The sequence below is a fragment of the Squalius cephalus genome (genome assembly GCF_949319135.1).
Source record: "Squalius cephalus genome assembly, chromosome: 2".
NCBI lineage: Eukaryota > Metazoa > Chordata > Actinopteri > Cypriniformes > Leuciscidae > Squalius > Squalius cephalus.
Window position 1 is genome coordinate 56330530 of NC_137123.1, and position 20180 is coordinate 56350709.

At 37.1% G+C, this 20180-nt stretch overlaps 2 protein-coding genes across 4 annotated transcripts in view; one reads left to right on the forward strand and one right to left on the reverse strand.

Annotated features, from left to right (window-relative positions):
* Nucleotides 1-20180, reverse strand: part of elfn1b (extracellular leucine-rich repeat and fibronectin type III domain containing 1b) — a 112734-nt gene that overhangs the window by 21299 nt on the left and 71255 nt on the right. Inside the window, exon 2 of the mRNA XM_079897036.1 lies at nt 4555-4626. The gene's annotated coding sequence lies outside the window, so the exon portion shown is untranslated. The remainder of the gene's footprint in view (nt 1-4554; nt 4627-20180) is intronic.
* LOC307146499 (UDP-glucuronosyltransferase 2A2-like) lies at nt 11203-19940 on the forward strand. Of its 3 annotated transcripts, XM_079850605.1 has the most exons (3): nt 11203-11435; nt 16075-16136; nt 16685-19940. In XM_079850605.1, the coding sequence occupies exon 3, from the start codon at nt 16690-16692 to the stop codon at nt 18283-18285; it is 1596 nt and encodes a 531-aa protein (XP_079706731.1). In that variant the 5' UTR covers nt 11203-11435; nt 16075-16136; nt 16685-16689; the 3' UTR covers nt 18286-19940. The 3 variants fall into 3 exon arrangements, with proteins under 3 accessions (XP_079706731.1, XP_079706730.1, XP_079706732.1); XM_079850604.1 differs by lacking the exon at nt 16075-16136 and having other exon boundaries at nt 16685-18921; XM_079850606.1 differs by lacking the exons at nt 11203-11435; nt 16075-16136 and adding an exon at nt 16401-16593 and having other exon boundaries at nt 16685-18921.

The following is a 20180-nucleotide window of genomic DNA, read 5'->3' on the forward strand; positions in this document are numbered from 1 at the left end:
GTTGGTCAAACTTCCAAAAAGTAGAATCTGTGATTGCAAATGACAGTCTCCACACAGGCGTGGTTACTGACAGCCGCACATTCTCCTCAAAACATTGGATTGGATCCGCGCTGTGCCATGCCGAGGCACAACCCACATAAAGTTGATAATTCCGCAAATAACTGTAATTGCAAATTTCGAACAGAGATGTCGACAAAGAGGCAAAACTACGGACTTCAGCTTTAAAATGTAATTGAAGTGTGTGAGAATGATGCAATAACAGCTTCCAGATCCAAATCCACAGGTTCTGGATCTTGTTCTTGCACAGATTAAGCCCTTTGCTTAAATAAATGCCTGAGATATATTGGATGTATGTTTTCACTTGGATCTGCATAGATTTACGTTGGGATAGAGCCAAAGCAAGCCTTAAGCCTTAAGCTTAAACATCTATCACCAGCTGATCCTCCTCATTATACGGCTTCACTGATATGGGCCATCATTCCCTTAAAAACATACAGCCATCGTAACCGACCTGTTGTGTCTCGTCTCATGACGTCAGGGTTCAACACGACCTTTTGATAGATCATGTTTACTTTTGAATGAAAATTGACAGGCAAACTGTACACCCCTCGACGGAGGTGAGTAAATTCTTGCTAGGTTTCTATTAGCTGTGTTAAGGAGGGATTATGTTGTCTTGAGGGAGTCAAAGCTTTGTAAGCGAATGAATCCCAAACCTCTAAATCCTATTAGCTGCATACAGAGGTGAGGGAACACAGAGCCATGGCTTAACCTTAAGAATGACAGACGCACAATTGTGTTTTATTGCATCTGTTTGTCCTCCCTCTTTCAACAAACACAGCCTAGCATAATAGAAATTGTCTGAGGTCTCTATAAACCTGATTCATAAAGGTTTTGTTGCCTTTCTGAGTAAATGTTCCTTTCTCTTCGGTTTCTCCATCACTATCTAATCTGAAACATATTCTGTTGTCACAGGCAGTAGGAAGTCTTCAAGACACGTCTGAATTCAATGTTTGAATAACATCCTGTTATTTGAAGACAGCATAGATATTTCCTTCACTGTCGGCGGTTTGTGTGTGTGTGTGTGTGTGTGTGTTTTTCCAACTTGACTCAGTTTCTACTAAGAAATAAGCATTGTAGTCACTATATCTTTGCTTTTTAATTTCTAAAGTGGAATGTCTATTGTATATTATCAGACATGGCATCTTGTGCCTTTGAAGTCTGTCTAAATCCAGTTCAAAAGAGGACTATGTCTCTTATGCTCACCAAGGCTGCATAAAAAAGTGCAATTTATATGTGCAATTTAACAGTGCTGTTAATATATTTTAAAATGTCATTTATTCCTGTGATGCAAAGCTGAATTTTCAGCATCATTACTCCAGTCTCGTGTCACATGATCCTTCAGAAATCATTCTAATATGATGATTTGCTGCTCAATAAACATTTCTTAGCAATGTTGAAAAACAGCATTTAATTGAAAAATAACACTTTTTACTGTCACTTTTGATCAATTAAATGCGTCCTTGCAAAACAAAAATGTTCTTTCCCTACCATTGATGTAATTTTCCGTGTTTTCACTGTTATACGGTGTGTGGCGTATATTACACATCTTCTGAAAGAGTACTGAATCTCCAGATAAAAACAGACAAAAAACTAGCAGAAACAAGCGATGAAACAAAAAGCATTGCTTATGAACCTTGTAGTCTTTGAATAAACAACAACATGATTTTCTCAGCTTTTTGTTCAAAATATTGCTTTTTTAAATGAAACTTACCCACATTCAAGTGTTGATAAAAAAGAATGCATGAAGCTAGATTAAAATGTTTATATATGTATATTGCATGTTCAGATATTCATGCAACAAAATATTCTGGGGGCCATGAAATGTTTGTGAAAATTATCAAAAAGGCTGACGGTGTATGGCAACTTAAAAAATAAAATAAGAAAAAATAAACATTGGTGGGAAAAGAGTAAAAAAAAATCTTACTGACTCCAATGCAGATTTTTACACAATTGTAACTGGTTTCAGCTTTTTGATAGTCTTAATCTAACAAATAAGCTCCATTTTTTCATTAATGACATTGGATTTCTTGAAAAACAATTATTCCTTCTTGTCTGTAGTGAACTTCAAAAATGGTGGACAAAAAGAAATAACTCTTGTTCAAGGGGCATGATTTTCTTTTTTTTTCTTTCACAAAAATGTATCGTCATGATGATTGTTATACCACGGTATTCTCTGGTAATATGGTAATCATACAGTACCATGGTATTACCATCTGATACAACCACAGTACTTTTTGTGAGGGTATTAACTATGTAACAATATTCAGTGCACTATACACTTCCATTTTACACTTGATCTTTTCTCAAATATTAGTCTGAATTCCCTGCATTATTAAATATCTCTGCCATTGTCATATAAGTTAACGCCTCAAGCATCTGGGTAACCTTTACCATTCATTTCTTGTTCATAGATTTTGTGATGTTTTAAATGTAATTTTATTAGCCAAAAGCCCTATATAACCTATAGCCAATTGGTTAGACTTTCTAGTGAACACACAACAGATCATCATATATGTAATGGAGTATAAAAGTCTGAGAACACCTTGAAAACCTGTTACATTTTGTATCAAATTAAAACCATGCAAAAGGCAAGCATTTTCACTACTGGACTCAGACGTTTGGACCCACTATATATGTTGCAGAAGCACACGTGTCTGTGTGAGAGTTTATACACAAGGAAAAGAGAACAATGAAAAGGAATTTCTTTTCCTGTCCATTTTTCTTTCTCCAACCACGTAATGAATCTGCCGTTCTGTTCGAAAAAAAGAAAAAGAAAATAAACTTTTACTGGCGAAGGAGAAACAGGCTGGTTGGAGGAGAGGAGGAAAAGAGGAATGGATAAAGATATGCATTAGTCAGAGGACGGGAGTGCAGGAGAAAGCCCATGAATCTCAATCTAACTTTATTCAGCTGGGACCAGGAAAGAGCAAGCTAGCAAGGTCATCTGAGACAGAGTGACGCAACAATTACACAAGCCTGCCAGGCCCATTGTGATTGGTCCTCTTGCTCTTTGATGATCCGTTTTCTTTTTCTTTTCTTTTTTAGCATTTCAAGATTTCAGTCCACCCTTAACTCTCAATAGTTTGGCAAGAGAGTATAGTATAGCAAGTATAACTTACAATCTGAGCTATGATGTAGGTGTCAACATTCATTATATATGAGGGATTTTCATTACAGAGGGCTTGTCAAAAGAAATTATGTTGTGATGGGGTGTGGAAAATTACAGTGGGTTTTTCCCAGTGTTAGAATATGGCATTATATGGTAACACTTTACAATAAGGTTCATTAGTTAACATTAGTTAATACATTAGTTAGCATGCACTAATAATGAACTGCACTTCTACAGCATTTATTAATCTTTGTTAATGTTAATTTCAACATTTACTAATACATTATTAAAATCTTGTTAACATTAGTTAATGCACTGTGAACTGACAGGAACAAACAATGAACGGCTGTATTTTTATTAACTAACGCTAACAAAGATGAACAAATACAGCAACAAATGTATTGCTCACGGTTAGTTCATGTTAGTTAAAACATTAACTAATGAACCATATTGTAAAGTGTTATCCAATGTTTCAATGCAAAAGTTTGGGGTCAGTAAGGTTTTTGTTAAAATAATAAAAATGATGATTTTATTCAGCAAGGATGCATTAAATGAGAGAGCATTAATTTATTAATATAGGCTTTATTGTCGTAATATTGTCGTAATTTTGACTTTATTCTCAAAATATCATGACTTTAATCTCGTTTTATTACGACTTTATTCTTTATTATTTGTCCTAGTCATTTATTTATGTGGCATTAAAACACTGTCGTACTGAGGTGTTCCTGACAGTTTTTATAACAATTCTTTCTGCTGCTTGTTTCCTAAAGTAGAATGGACAAACCCCTTGGCAGCCTTATCACATGGCATTTAAAACAATCACCAGGGGTTTGTATATTTTGTCTGTGAAGGACAGTCCATTGCTGTGGAGTGTTTGAACATCAAGTGCCTGACTGGACGATATAGTAAATGCTTTCAGTTCCAGAACATTCTGTCCCGAAATCAAAGCTTTGAGTGAAAGTCCACATCACCCAGGGGTGCAGTGCAGAGGGAGACCATCTGAATGAAGCAGATGTTGAGTCCTGACCTCAGTGTCAGCTGTATCATCACAGCAAAACTAAGAGACATTACTGTACATCTGACCCTTTGGCCTTGGCTCAACTCTATTGACTATATGTGTTTGGATTTGGTTGCATTACTTTCTTTATGTGTTTTCAGTTTACAAAAGCAGATTTAGCAAAATACCAGTGTATACTTGTTAGCAAAGAAAGAAGATGAAAATGTATTTTCAGTAGCTTTCCTCATTTGCAGTGTCTATACAGCAAATGAGATGGAAACAGAATTAAGTATCTCTTTTGTATTTTTACTTTGGTCATCATTTATCAAATGTGCACATAACTAAGTCATAACTAAATCATGTATTTGTGTAGATGTGGATGTCCTACCCACACAGCTGCAGAGATCTGATTGGTGCTCCCAGTTTCTCAAGTATCCAATCAGAGGCCCTTTGAGAAAATCTGCAAACACACAGATATAAGACTTTAGTCATAAGTTTGAGACATGAAGAATGATTCAAAGCACTCCCATTCATCAAACATGAATTATAGCCCTAACCTTTTTGTTTGGTTTTGCATGGCTGACAAAAATCGTTTACACCCTCGAATTTCCCAGAATGCACCATCACTTTTCTGTTTTGCATGAAGGCAGAATGAAATACTTTAAACTTATATTGAAGCCACTTCCTGAGCCATATCTATGGACCAGAAGGCTTTTAAAAAAAGGCACTCCAAAATATTTAGGCTTAAATTTAAGACTTATGTATTTGAATCGCATATAAAGTTACAGTTTTATCATAAAAACTTAATGTGTTGCATACTTGTGTGTCAGTCATATGAATGTCTTTTAAATAATAACCATGTTTATAAATATGTTTTATTTATATATTTATTAGAACTATTATAGAAATCTTGCCTGTTTCTTATCCGTTTTATTCATGTATGGCTTAATTATGTGCTGTATGCTTTTCTTCAGAAATTGTAAAAATGTAATCTGACATTGATCCACAGGTTTGAATATATCGCGAGGATTAAAACGTCTTCAAAAAGGCTTTTATCCAAATGCTTGCCCTTCTCATTTTCTAGACAAGTACGGATATCACTGCTTTGCTTTATCATAATAGAATTATTTGACATGAACAAAATTGGGCATTTGGCATACATAAATGCATGGGATTTCCATCATAATGAATGCTTTTTATTTATTTCCTACATATGGATTTCTTTGAAGAGGCGGCCGGAGATCTTAACAGTACTACACACACAATGTCTATTACCAACTATTCATCATCACTGTGGATTTCTGATTAAATGAGCAGCCATATAACAGGAATCACTTCCTTTGTATGCTTGTTTAAAAGCCTTTGTAGAAAAATCTACTGCATGCTGTGGAGCAGACTCTGTTCCTTCATTATGTCCACATTTGATGAGATGATAATGCTCCATGTGCAATATTTAACAAATTCAAGAGTGGTCACGTGCACCAGAAGGCTTTCCATGGCCTCTTAGATCTAAATATTACATTGCCTCTGCAATGAGTTCAAAAAGACAACCTGCCAGGAAACTTTTCACCTCATTCATCAAAGTTCTGGAAGCGTTCCATCCTAAAAAAAATATTTTCCCATTTAGATTTTGTACGGCAACAACGTTACAACTGAATATTCTTGTTCCTCTAATCACAGTTCAATATGGAATAATTTGGTAATGACTTACTGTAGCGGCATCTTCTAAGAAACACGTATTTGACATTAATTTATGTATTTATTTGCCTTTTGACAGGGAAAAAGCTCTGATCCACCCATCTGTGTGGCCTACATAGAGAACCTACTGTTCCTGAAATCTGCTCTATTAAGTCACACTGACCCAGGATTGAGAGGCCTCCGAGGAATATGCCCTGTGGCAATCTCTCTCTCTGTCTCCACAACCTGACACCTTTACAGTCAGACTCACAAAATAGGCATCCGAGATATCGCAAATCTGAGATAGCAGCCATTTCAATAGATTTCAAAAGCATGTCTCTGACAGCATCACAGCAGACTGCGTTGATGGGAAACTAGACCATTTTTTCTTTCTAAGTGGCTGTTTTTATATGCGTTTGCAAGAATGTTCTGTGTGATTGATAGTTGTTGTTTTTTTACATTTACATTTATGCATTTGGCAGACGCTTTTATCGACTTACATTGCATTTCAAGATACACATTTTACATTCTTATCAGTTCTCAGTTCTTGCTTTCCTTGGGAATCGAACCCATGACCTTGGCATTGCAAGCGCCAACGCACTACTGTTTGAGCAACAGGAAAGTCTCTGGAATCTTCCTGAGCAACTTGGTCAGAGTTGGTTGGTGAGTTAGCAAAAATGAATGGCACAAGCATTTAAAAGTACTGTAGTTGTTTAAGTTCATGCTTGCAATGCATTGGACACGCATGCACATCTGCATACAGTATTCATATTTGTATCGAATATGTGACAACATCTGTGAATGGAGCGATACAAATGAATCAAGAATGTCTTAATCTGATTTTCCTTCTCAGGAAAATGTAACTTTTTAAAGGATGTTTAGAGGATTTTACTTTACTAAAACAAGACAAACCAAGCTAACAGGGAACATTCTGGAAAGGTTCTCTTAAAGTTCTAAACAAACGTTCTTCAGTAATGTAAGTTTAAAGTTATCTGGTCTTTAATACCACTCTCACAGCACATGGGTTAGACATGCAACAGGAATGAGAGCAAATTTTTTCAGAGAAACAAGTATATGAACTTAGAATGTTTCCTAAATATATGATGGTATTTAATGATTTAGTGCAGTCAAAAAAAATGACGGTACATACAGCACCTTTAAAACTTTGTTTTAAATTGATCAACGACATTGTTGTATTGCAATATACGCAAACCTGCATCTTTGTAGCTGTTAAAAATTTGAAATTATGAAATATGAGCTTGTCCTGCATTTTTTTATTTTTTTTATTAAACAAAATACAATAGATATTGTACATAATGGCATGGCGGCATTAACAAATATATTACTCTAAAATCTAATTTCTGTATAATACTTACTGTAAGTTTGCAGGATTGTTTCCTTTTCATGCACATTAGAGATAAAAGTTGATTACAAACAGAATTCTTAAAAAAGACAGAAAAGTGATGGTGATTTCTGGGAAATTCGAGGGAGTAAACGTTTCAATGCACTGGAATGCTTTGACAGTGGCATTTCATTCCAACCATCCATTATTGAGTGTCAGATTCAGATCAGTCAAAGATGTAATATCGTATTATCGAGAGTCGTCTCACTTTCGCACTACTCTCTCTCTCTCTCTCTCTCTCTCTCTCTCTCTCTCTCTCTCTCTCTCTCTCTCTCTCTCTCTCTCTCTCTCTCTCTCTCTCCATTCAGTGACTGTTCTTTTGTCCTTTTAACTGGTGGTAATTAAATGAACAGGGTGCTTATGGAGAGGTGTCTTTCTGTTCAATTAACTTGACATACTGTGGTACATTACTGCCATCTTTGCTGTGACCTTATATAGTGTAGATAAACTTTGTTCAAATTAATTGCCAGGTTAATGAGTTCACAGCTGGTTGTGCATTTCAGCAAATGGTTTCTGTGCCAGCAGGAAGGGAATGTATGTGTCTATTTGCTGAAAAGAAAGGTTTTATCTTTGTGTTCACTTTTTTCTTTTTTTTTTCATTCTTAATAACTTTTACATTATTGCATTTGGCCCCATTTTGAAGAATGTTCACATAAATCCTTTCCAAGGATCAGGCAAATCTATCATGTGGCTTCAGAGTGTACAAGTCGTATGAACTACTTTTATGGTGTTTTGATTGTGCTTTTTGTCCTTTTTGGAGCTTGACAGCCTGTGGTCATTGTGTAGAAAAGATCTATGTGAAGGTTGGCTCATTGGAAAAACAAGCCTTTTGCAAACTCCAAAAACTTACATATAAATAAATATAAATATAATTCACTGCAGTTTCAAACTGGAATGAACACCAGTGACAGTAAAACACCAACAACTTTGATTTCTATTCACACATTTTTATGTGATTATATATATGATCAATAAATGAAGACTTATTTTTGCATGGTTCCTTGCACAATACTAAGACCTCAAAACACTTAGACCATAGTGCATGATTTGTAAACGAATACATTTTGACTTCTGCATCACCAAACCAGCTCCATATATGGCTTTTTTGACATATGGGTGAATTCAGGTTAACTGGAACACTTTTCCTCAGTCATCGCAATAGCAAATGTCCCAATTAACCTGAATTCGCCTTGTAAACTTGCTCGGTAGCTCACCTGATACAGCACAGCACGCTCGGCTACAAGTCCCTTGAAACACGAGTCACAAAGAGCTCAAAGACTTGTAGAAGCCAGCTAACTGGCAGAGCTGTTTTAGCAAATGTGCTTTTATCTCACGTCTGCCTTAATGTACGTGGTACGTTATTTTTGTTGATGGCAAGGGGAAAGAGGAAAGAAAAGGGAATGACATAGAATACGAGGATATAAGGGACTGGCAAGGACAGGAGGGGATGCATTTACATTTCTAAGCAGAGCAGCATGTCTGAATCAGTATAAAATGTGGGTGCATTTATTCCACGTTTGTAGGTCATTTGTGAGAGGTATACAATCTGTGTAAGCTTCTTACTGTATTTTTACTCATATATTCTCTCACACACTCATATGTATTCATTGCATTACATTGCAGTGACCCAGAAAAGCATAAAATTGCATCAGTAAGCCACAAATCATCAAATCCAGTTTCAATAACCTTGCAGAACACAGGGATAGCACACGTTTAGAACAGGTGCTGTAACTGTGCCGACAGTGTGCGTATGCTTGGTTTCCAGGCGTATGTGTTTGTTTTGTGTGAGCGATGCTTCACAGAGTGTTCTACAATTTCTTTCAAGGACCTCCTGGTTGCATCACCTGTTTCAGAAATCAATGGGTGAATAACCAAACACTTATATATTCATTTGTATTCCAGTCACAGTAGGGTACAGTGAGCACCACCCTCTGGGGTAGCAACTGAGGAAATACTTCAGCAAGAAAATACTGGGAAAGGGCCATGTTGTTTTCAAATCAAATCAAATGTATACAATTGACTATATTTGCTAAATTTGTTGGCCAAATAGTTTGATCATTTTGTTAGTTTTCTCAGAAATAAACTTAACTTATTTATTTGAACCCAGCCCACTCATTCTGATTGAAACAAATGTTCTAATTTTCTTGAGTTGTACATTGCATTTTCGATTTGCTTTATATTTGCAAAAAAATATGAAAATGCATCAACATTTATGTGAAATCTGCCCACTCGTTTCGACTGCATGGCACAAAAAAAGATGACACAATGTTCTGGTAAACAGCACATGGAGAAGCATCAGATCTGTTGAATACAAAAAAATGAAGCATTCACCACCCGCCCCCAACCAATTTTACGCCACTTGGAACCCTCCACACACCAGCAGAATCTTAATCAACAGAGGTTACTGCAGATCATGCCGCTTTAATTGATAGCTAGGGATGCCAGCTGAATTTCAAGCTTATAGGTGATAGTATCACATCACCGAAAATGAGTGATACCTCATTATTTCGAGATATCAGCGGGAGAAAGTAGAAGTACAGAAAAGAGATTAACATGAAATGCAAAATTAATGATGGCATGCAGAGGGTTCTCCCAAAGAGAATTACATAAATAATATACTCATTTCAAAAATGAGTTCCTTAATCAGTATTTTTGACTTTTTTTCCCTTTAAAATATACTTAAAACAAGATACAGTATGTAAATGAGAAACAAAACTGCATAAGATATTAAGAATTGTTTTCAGAAAATATATCTTTTATGAAATTTATTCATCTTACCCCACTCTCCGACTGCTTTCTTAAAGCATAAATTTCAATAAACTTGGTCAGATTTATGCTTAAAGCAAGAAAAACAATTGCAGGGAAGGTAATTTGCCTAAATCCAAGATATATTACATGAAAACAAGCCTTAATGTCTTATGCAATTTTCTCTTCTCAAGTAAATTAATCTTTTTTTTTTTTAAGGATGTTCAGATGTTGTTTACTGGAATACATAAATACTGATTAAGGAAATTATTCTATTTCTGATAATTATTCTAAATTATCAGAATTAGAAGAATTTTACATGCACTCACAACTTCCACAAGGCATTCATACTATTGCAGTCTGATTTAAATGACTCTTTTTGTGGCGTATGGCAGTTCCATTAAGTTGTGTGAAACTGGGGCTGAAAAAAGTTTTCACTGTGTGTTTGAAAAATGCTTTGCAGCCAATCATAAATAATGCAGCCTAATTATGCTTATTGAATTTGTATGTGAAAAGAGAGAAAGAAAATAAAATCCATTTTATGTTTGACCATCACTATAAGACCATGAGGTCACAAAAATGAAAATGGCATGACTTTACTTATACAGTAGCCTAAAATTTTTTTTAAAAAAATCAAGATTACAGTATTAGCCTATAGGAATTATTATCAGATACAACAGAGGTCTGAAACTTAAACCTCTGTTTGAGTTTTCAAGGCAACATACAGCAACCAACAAATTAAATGAGCTCCAAAGAGGCAAAATAGTCAAGTGTCCAAATTTCCAGGGCATCTGTCACCAAAACCACAGCATATTTTTTTTCATTTGTCAAAGGGCAAAGGCAAAGCCTAAAAATAATAATGATAGCATATGGAAAAAATTGAGAAACTTTTTCAAAGGATAGTTGCTAAATGACATTGAAGTACAGGCTCAAACATTATCACACAAGTACAAATCACTGAAACTTTATTGACAGAGGTGCAGGGTGCAAATTTGAGTTTTATATCTAAATGCATTTTCTCTCTTTCTGTATGATTAATAGATGTGTCAGGCTTTCCCATGAAACGATCTTATTCACTTTACAAACATACATGAACTGAGTTGAATAATGGAGCTGTTTAAACTTGTCATGTTTGTTCTTCGGGTCGGACTTTGTTTGTGTCAAGTTTCATTCAAAACGCTGATATGAATGTAATTGCATGTAATAACTTCTGATCTGCAGACAAGTAGTGAATGGACTCACTGCAGTCCTTTTATGTAACCAGAACCATATCCTGTAAATCAGTCATATCACTCAAAAACCCAACAGGGGGAGGTGCCCCGGGCACTTTTTTAGTAAAAAGAGAACATAGTAGCCTATGTTTCTGGCTGAAGGAAAAAAAAACTTGTTTAAAAAGCTGCAGGACAGAGTTGTTTGGACGTTGTGGTAGTTTTCTCGCGCAATCGGTGAGTTCTCATGTTGATTTCTAATAGGCTACATAAATGAGAGCAAGTGTTTAAAGTTTTGACTAAACGTGGTATGTGTGCTGGTCAGTGGTCGCATGTGAATTCAATAGGGTTTTTTGTTTTTTTGCATTGCCTGGAGTCGTGCAAGGTGTTAGTTATTTCAAATTGCGCTGCTTTGGTATTTAGTTCGTGAAAGCATCGATGGTTTTAAATGAATCTTTGAATTGAACGAATCGTTCTCGTGTATAGCCTAGGCTACTGCACTCGCTCGTATCTTTCGTTTGCCGCAGCCTCTCCTTTTCAACCGCTTTCCTGTTTTGTTTCAAAAGAAAGACTTTAGCATGAACTAATGCATTCTGTACGACTGTGGTTAGATCTACTGAACGAACGTGGAACGTTTGGACAAAACCACTGAACGAACGTCACGTGAATCAGTCATAATTGAGGAAGGAAGAATTATGTGCAAAAGTAGGCTAACTATAGCCTACAGTACTGTTGAATTCTCTGTTGTCGTTTGTGGGGAAAACACTAAACACACTTAGGTCCCTATCTAGCACCCAGCGCAATTGACTTTGTACACCGACGCATGTTTCATTCCTATTTTGCATCCGGACTTTTCCCTCGGCAGACGCACGTCGGTAAATTAGGAAATGAACTTCCGCTCCCGGGGGCGGTTCAGCGAAAAGAGGAGGCGTGTTCCGGCGCAAACGTTCCCTGGTGCTATTTTCCAGTTCCAGAAAACAATTCCGCCACAGACCAGGAAAAACCTAGTCTAAAGTCAGTGGCGCGTTTTCAGTGGTGTGTTCAGATGCTATTTTAAGGGCGCATGCTTGGCCATAATGTAGCGTGTGCACAACGCGCAAACACTTTGCTTCTCTCATCTACACAGATGCAGCAGTTGACATTTTTGCAAATCATACATAATTACAAGGAAAAATATTCCACACGAGGGAAATCATTGTGGTGTCCATGAAGATGTGAAAAAATAGGCATAAATCTAGCTTACAAAATTATTACACGCCTGTTTAACCGAAGCTTATTTGGGTGGGTTTCTCCCATTCCCAATGTCACTTCTCTGTCTTCTACGGCCCTGATGAAGAACGTCTGTCTCCTCGGCTGTGAACCTCTCCTGGCGTGCACCTGGCAAATCCGCCGTTATAAGCAATCCGCCATGGAACAAGCGCACCTGCTTTTAAAGGGAATGTGAGATGACGCTCTGATTGGTTTATTGCACGTTACACCCAAACTAGGGATGTCCCGATCAGGTTTTTTTGCCCTCGAGTCCGAGTCATTTGATTTTGAGTATCTGCCGATACCGAGTCCCGATCCGATACTTAATACATAAAAAAAGAATAAAGAAGAGCGAAAAAACAGATCCAGGATGTTCCTTATTTTTTATTTAATTCACCTTATTTTAACATTCAACAACTCTGTTAACAAACAGAGCACTTCTGTGAGGTAGCTTGAACAATCAAGTAATACATAAATTCTTCACTTTTGGACTTTAGTGCAACAGTAAATATAAAAAAAAGTCTAATATATAAACAAATAGCACCTCAACTTAAAATACCCGGCAGGCATGTAAACAAATCAAAAATAAAAGTGCTTACAGTGTTTGCAAAGCCAGTTATGTGCTTTTAGGAACTGCACTCCTAAATCTTACGCCGGTTTCACACTGCACTGTTAGCAGAGCGTGCAGCGCGTATTTTTTTTCGCCGCCCATGTTAACAGATTAAACCAGGCTTTAGAGCATTCACACCGCGAGCAGAGGCGGCGCGGCAGTGCGTAGTAGAGCAGAGCAGCAGTGCCGCGATCGTTTCGGCGCCGAGTCTATTTTTGCTGCGCCGCTTTTGCTGAATTAAAGTGACAATATCATGGCCAAAATACACCGCAGTTTTATCCAAAAAGTGCATTGATGATATCTATTGTGATTTAAACAATCAATCAAATGACCAACAGCAATTTAAAAAGAAAACAAATGTCCAAAAACAAACTTGTTGCCATAACAATAAAATCAAAGATGAAACAAAAGTTATATAAATGAAATTATTAATAAAATAAGCTTCTTGACAAGTCTTTTCTCTTAAATGTATTTGAAAACGAAAAAAAGCAATGCCAACTTATCCATTATGGAGTAGCCTATCTGTCTGTAGCCTACACAACCCGCGGTTCAGCCGCGCGTGACAAACGCTGCCAGTGTGAAAGCAAAACGCACGTGTCCTGCTCCTGCTCACCGCTCCTGCGCTGCTTACTAACGCGTGCAGTGTGAAACCGGCGTAACTCTGTGCCACCGCATAAATATTGACGTGTTAAAAAATAATGAGAATATATATATCCGAGGCCTGATCGGGAGGTAACGTCCGATTCCGATCGAGTCTGAAAACACGTGATCGGGCCCGATTTCCGATCATGTGATCGGATCGGGACATCCCTAACCCAAACCACACATATGAGTAATGTAGCTACTTCAGACCAACCCATTTTATATTTTCATAGAGCGCAAGTGTCATTTATCCCACTGGTATAATAGCAACAGCGCCCGAGATCCGCCCACAAAGTTACTTGCATTTCACATTTGATACTTGCATTTCAGATCGTTAAAATAGGGCCCTTATTCTGAAGTCTCGTAGTAACACTCATTGGGCCCTATTTTAACGATCTGAAATATAAGTATCAAATGTGAATATGGGCGGAATGTGTGCGGATCTCGGGCGCTGTTGCTATTATGCCGGCGGGATAAATGACACTTGCGCTCGATGAAAAATAAAATGGGTTGGTCTGAAGTAGCTACATTACTCATATGTGTGGTATGCTATTATAACGGCGGATTTGCCAGGCACACGCCAGGAGCGGTTCACAGCCGAGGAGACCGACGTTCTCGTCAGGGCCGTAAAAGACAGAGAAGTGACATTGGGAATGGGAGAAACCCACCCAAATTAGCTTCGGTTAAAAAGGCGTATAAAAATTTGGGTAAATGTGTAAGCAAGATTTATGCCTATTTTTTCACATCTTCATGGACACAACAATGATTTCCCTCGTGTGTTAATATTTTTCCTTGTAATAATGTATGGTTTTCTAAAAATGAGAACTGCTGCGTCTATGTGTAGATGAGATAAGTGTATGCGCGTTGTGCACACGCTACATTGATTATGGCCAAACATGCGCCCTTAAAATAGCATATGAATAACATGTGCAACGCGCCACTGACTTTAGACTAGGTTTTTCCTGGTCTGTGGCGGAATTGTTTTCTAAACCTGCAAAATAGCACCAGGGAACGTTTGCGCCGTAACACGCCGCCTCTTTTCGCTGCACAAGTTCATTCCCTAATTTACCGACGTGCTTCTGTGGAGGGAAAAGTCCGCTGTGCGCGGGTGCAAAATAGGAATGATACATGCGTCAGTATACAAAGTCAATTGCGCTGGGTGCAAGATAGGGCCCTTTGATTCGATTGTTTTAAACTCACTCATAACACTCAAAAACACTTGCCGCCACCAACTGGCGTAACTAAGTAACCAACACGAATCGGGCTGATTTATTTAAGTGAACAAAACGGAATTCAACTTTTTAGCGAAAATCAAGAGATTGCATTCACTGGAATTGATCAAAATCCCCACCAATGCGCTGTTCAAAATATCTAGCTAGCTGTAACAGATATGTAATGTTGCAAACCTTTTAATACCACATTTAAACAGTAAAACGGAAGAAGTCACAGTGTTCTTAGAATAGGGAAGAGGTGACAGTGTTCTTATTATAGTGTTTAAAAAAAAATGATGATTGATGGTTGGAAAATGGTTGTTTCCAGAGGCATCTGGTACTTTTTAGAAACAAGCAAGCACAGATGATTGCTATGCTATCAATGGCAAAAAGTGTACTTTATTATTTTGTTGCCTATAATGTTATTATTTAGGTGTCTATAATGTTCCTCCAAAGCAGCTGCCCAACTATCAAGTCTACTACTCAACTTGACCAAGCTGTATATTTGCACAGTTTTAAACATGCTTAAGGTAAAAGTCAAAATTATAAACTAAAGATCTGCTAAAGACATGCTTTAACTCCCTTGGCTGTTTGCTCCTATTGGGCACACTGAATACATCAAAAAGTACTTTGAAATATAACTCCATATCTCTAGTTAAATACCCTTTGGCCTTTTGAAAACATGAACTTTCACTCACACACTGCAGTATGCATGTACAACAGTACTGTTGTGGGAGTGAACAAAAGGACTTGTGACTTATGTTACAACTTAACCATGATTTAGCATGTCACGTTTTCATGGGTCTGTTTTCTGAGAGAAAATATTTGAGAGCTCATAATAAAACTGGGCAGACTTCCAGGCAAGGTAAAAAAAAATAAAAAATAAAAAATCTTAGGAAAATCTTCTAGGCCAAAGTGTCATCTGCCATGGGATACCAATCCTTTACTCTCATCATCAAAAGTAAAATAAAAAAATAGGGAATTTAGCTCATCATCAAAAGTAAAAATAAAATAAAAGGGAATTTATTGCATTTTATTGCAGTTAGTATAAGCTGGGATATAGGCTACTTTCTGCTTGGGTATTATTTTCATATTATAGTGAAAAGGTATTTAATTTTGTGATGCTATTTATTTATTCATTCATTTATTTATTACATGTATTCAGTAGAACAGAGCAACAGGAGAGCGTGGCACTAGCAACACCAAGGTCATGGGTACAATTCCCAGGTAATGCATGAACTGATAAATATATACCTTTAATACAAGTCACTTTGAATAAAAGCTTCTGCCAAATGTACAGATGTAAATGTTAAGTAGAACTGGCATAGATGAAGATGAAGGAGTTCTGAATCTGATACTGTCCCACAGTTGTAAAGTTGAATGGTAGCTCATTAACTAGACCTCTGCATGGAAATGCTCTTTTCACCTTTAAAGACTGAATGACCCTTCACTCACATACTATAGTATTTATGTGTCTTGTCATGCACTTTGAGCCTGAAGGAGAGTAAGCTGTGCTTGTACTTCTTTGACTTATCTTACACTCAACAAAGTGGTTCTGGTAATGATTTTGTAGTCTACATTTTCATGGGTAAGAACATGTTTCTTGGTATGGAACAGCATATGGATCAAAGGAGCAATAACTCCTAATGTTGACCAGACTTATTCGACTGTCAAATATGAAATGGTTAAGTCTTTCTTTAAATTGTTTGTACAAATAGAATGTGACATGCTCAAGTCTTTCAGTGGATCACTCTTGTTCCCTTGCTTTACCACAGGTGCCATGAACAAACAGATTTTTCAGTCATGTGGCCAAATCTGGATAGTCCTTCTACTGACGACTGTCCCAGTTGTTCAGAGCGGGAAGGTTCTTGTCTTTCCTGTGGATGGCAGTCACTGGGTCAACATGAACATCTTGATTGAAGCACTTCATGCCAAAGGTCACAATGTTACAGTCATTCGGTCGTCAGACAGCTGGTACATCAAAGAATTCTCTCCTCACTACACATCAATCCCCATAAGTTCCCCTGGAGGATTTGATGAAGAATTCTTCGAGACGTTTGCACTCAGACTCATGAAAATTCAGAGGGAAGGTTCCACCTGGGCTCGTCTGAAGGTGGAGATAGAGATGTGGGCAAGTACTTTTGAGTTGACGAAAATAGAAAGTGAGATGATAAACAGTATGATGGAAAACCAGCAGCTAATGCAGTCCTTTAGGGATGCCAAGTATGATTTGCTCCTTACAGATCCACTCTTGTTTGGAGGGGTCCTTCTGGGCCATTTCCTGAAACTGCCCATTGTCTACAATGTCCGTTGGACAATGTATAGTGAAGGTCATTTTGCAATAGCTCCTTCTCCACTTTCTTATATTCCTTTTCCAATGGTGGAGTTATCAGACCGCATGAGCTTTTTTCAAAGAGTGAAGAATGTAGTAATGTACACTGTAGCTGAAGCACAAGGCGCTTTCCTGTTTGCGCCACATTATAATGCACTTTGTGAACGGTTCATTGGCCCAGGAGTGTCCTTCCTTACCTTAGTTCAGGGTGCTGATCTGTGGCTCCATAGAGTTGATTTTATTTTTGAATTCCCGCGTCCCACTATGCCAAACATCGTCTACATGGGAGGTTTTCAGTGCAAGCCATCAAAGCCTCTTCCACAAGATCTGGAGGACTTTGTGCAGAGCTCTGGGGAGCATGGTGTCATCATCATGTCTCTGGGCACTCTCATTGGTCAGCTTCCTGATGATGTGGCAGAGGCAGTTGCTGAAGCTTTTGCAGAACTTCCACAGAAGATCATCTGGAGGTACAAAGGAAAGAGACCATCTGCACTAGGGAACAACACCTTAATGATGGACTGGATGCCTCAGAATGATCTTCTGGGTCATCCTAAGACCAGAGCCTTTGTGGCACATGGAGGAACCAATGGAATTCAAGAAGCCATCTACCACGGGGTACCAATCATTGGATTTGGGCTGATTTTTGACCAGCCTGATAATCTTTCTAAAATGAGAGTAAAGGGTGTAGCCAAGAATGTAGACTTTGCCACAGTGGATAAGGACTCCTTCCTTAAAACTGTCAAAGAGGTCCTTTATGAGCCCTCTTATCGGGAGAACATGCAGAGGCTCTCAAGGCTTCACAAGGACGTCCCAGTGAAGCCTCTGGACAACGCCATCTTCTGGATTGAGTTTGTTATGAGGCACAAAGGTGCCGCTCACCTGCGCACAGACTCTTACAAAATGCCCTGGTACTCTTATCACTCTGTTGATGTCATTCTGTTCCTGCTTTCTGCTGTGTCACTCATAATCCTGACTATATATGCGGTTATCAAGTATTGCTGCTGCAGAATATGCATGAGAAAAACAAAAAACAAAAGTGAATGACTTTACTCTTTTATTTTTACTCAGATATTAAGCAACTTAAGTCAGACATTTCCAGTATATTAACGACCAAAGCTTTCAATCATTATGATATTCATTTCAAATGGTGATCTATAGATGTTGATTTATTGGTTTGTGCACATGTTTTTAGTTGTGTTCATTGGTTTAGAACCCATTCTATATTTCATATATAAATTATGTCAGCTCTATCATGCTTTCTATTTCTATAAACTCATATTTGATTTTATTATCATTTAAGTTGTCCTTTTCTTTTACTGTATGTTATTATTTCACCATCTCCATGCATTTGATTGTAATGTTGTTTGTTAGTGTTTCTGTTTCATATTTATGTGCTGAACAAATGAATTAAACTTTCGAAGTGAAACATAAAATTTGGACAATCATATATAATGTATATAAACAAAACTTTTAAAAACTGTACATAATTGATTCTTAGTCACTAGTCAGATGTTTTAATGCCTTGCGTCCATTTAGCAGGTGAGTAACAAGTAATACTGTGACCCCTGACTGTAGTGCTGACTTGGGTCCACCCGTATCTGTTAAATGGCAACGTGAAGTTTAGGCTATAAGATATTGAAGTATATGATGTGTACAGGCAAACACCACTCACATTTTTATCCTCAGAACGATTTCAAAGTAAAAAGAGGTGCTAAAGTCTGTGCTTTAAAATTAAATTATTATAATTAATTCAAGGATTTTGAAAGTGTGACAGTAATCAGTGTTGAGTACTACTGTAAGGTTAACCCTGCCTCGTTTAAATGTTTGAAAATGATTTACAGTTGAAAACATTCGTTAGAAATTTAGAAAAGTATTCAAATGTAATCAGTTACATTACTTTAATCAAGTAATTGAAATAGTTACACTACTTTTTAAATAGGGTAATTTGAAGTCTGTAACCTATTACATTTTCAAAGTAACCTTCCCAACACTGCTTACTGTATTTACAACACAAAACATACAGCATGACTAGCTTTGTTCGTTTATCGAAAGAATGCCTCTTATGAGCCGATTCTTTATAGTGAATCAAAACATAAAGCACTGTATCCCGCTTTCTGAACAAATGACTGTTATGAGTCGGTTTAGTGAATCAAATGCTTAATTTATAACCGGGTACTAGCAAACTCTTACTATTTTTACCATATCATTATATGGCAGGAATTCAGCAAAACACAGCGCCACAGTCGATTCTTCTTATGCTCTATGAGTCGATTCTTTTAGTCAATCAATAACATACATTGTGTGACTGACCAATGTATTCCAGATGATTCTCACACGAATGACTCCTTGGAGCCATTTCTTTTAAGTGAATCACACAGATACAGTTTGCAACTTAGACTACTGTGTTATGTTGTACTTAAGACGCATTAAGTTTAAATAGGTTACTGTATGTTCTTTGAATGACAGTATTACCTTAAAACCTATGAGGTATGAATTTTGTCAGCATGCAGATATTTTATTTAAAAAAAAATGATCGACTGAAATAATTCACATTTTGTGATTTAGTTTGATAAATAAAAAAAAGATTACATTTTTTTTTTATGTAATACTATATAGCAACAATTAAATGCATTGTAAGAGGTTCAACCAGGCGCTCAGGTAAAGTTAAAAGGTCCGTGATAGGTGCTCTTGGGCTAGGGAAAAAAAATCCAAAGAAACAAAAAATAGGTACCAGGCACTCAGTCAAACTTTAAATAAGGAGAAGGATAGAATTAAAAAGCCTTTATTTTGATATGGCTTAAGTCATTAAAAATTAAATGCATATTGCTGTGCATATTAGGTGTGCACAAAGTTTTTCAAGTGAGCAGAGACACAGGAGAGCGGTTGTATCAAGCACACACTTCTAGAATGTCCTCACTCTTAAGAAGCTTTGAGTAGTT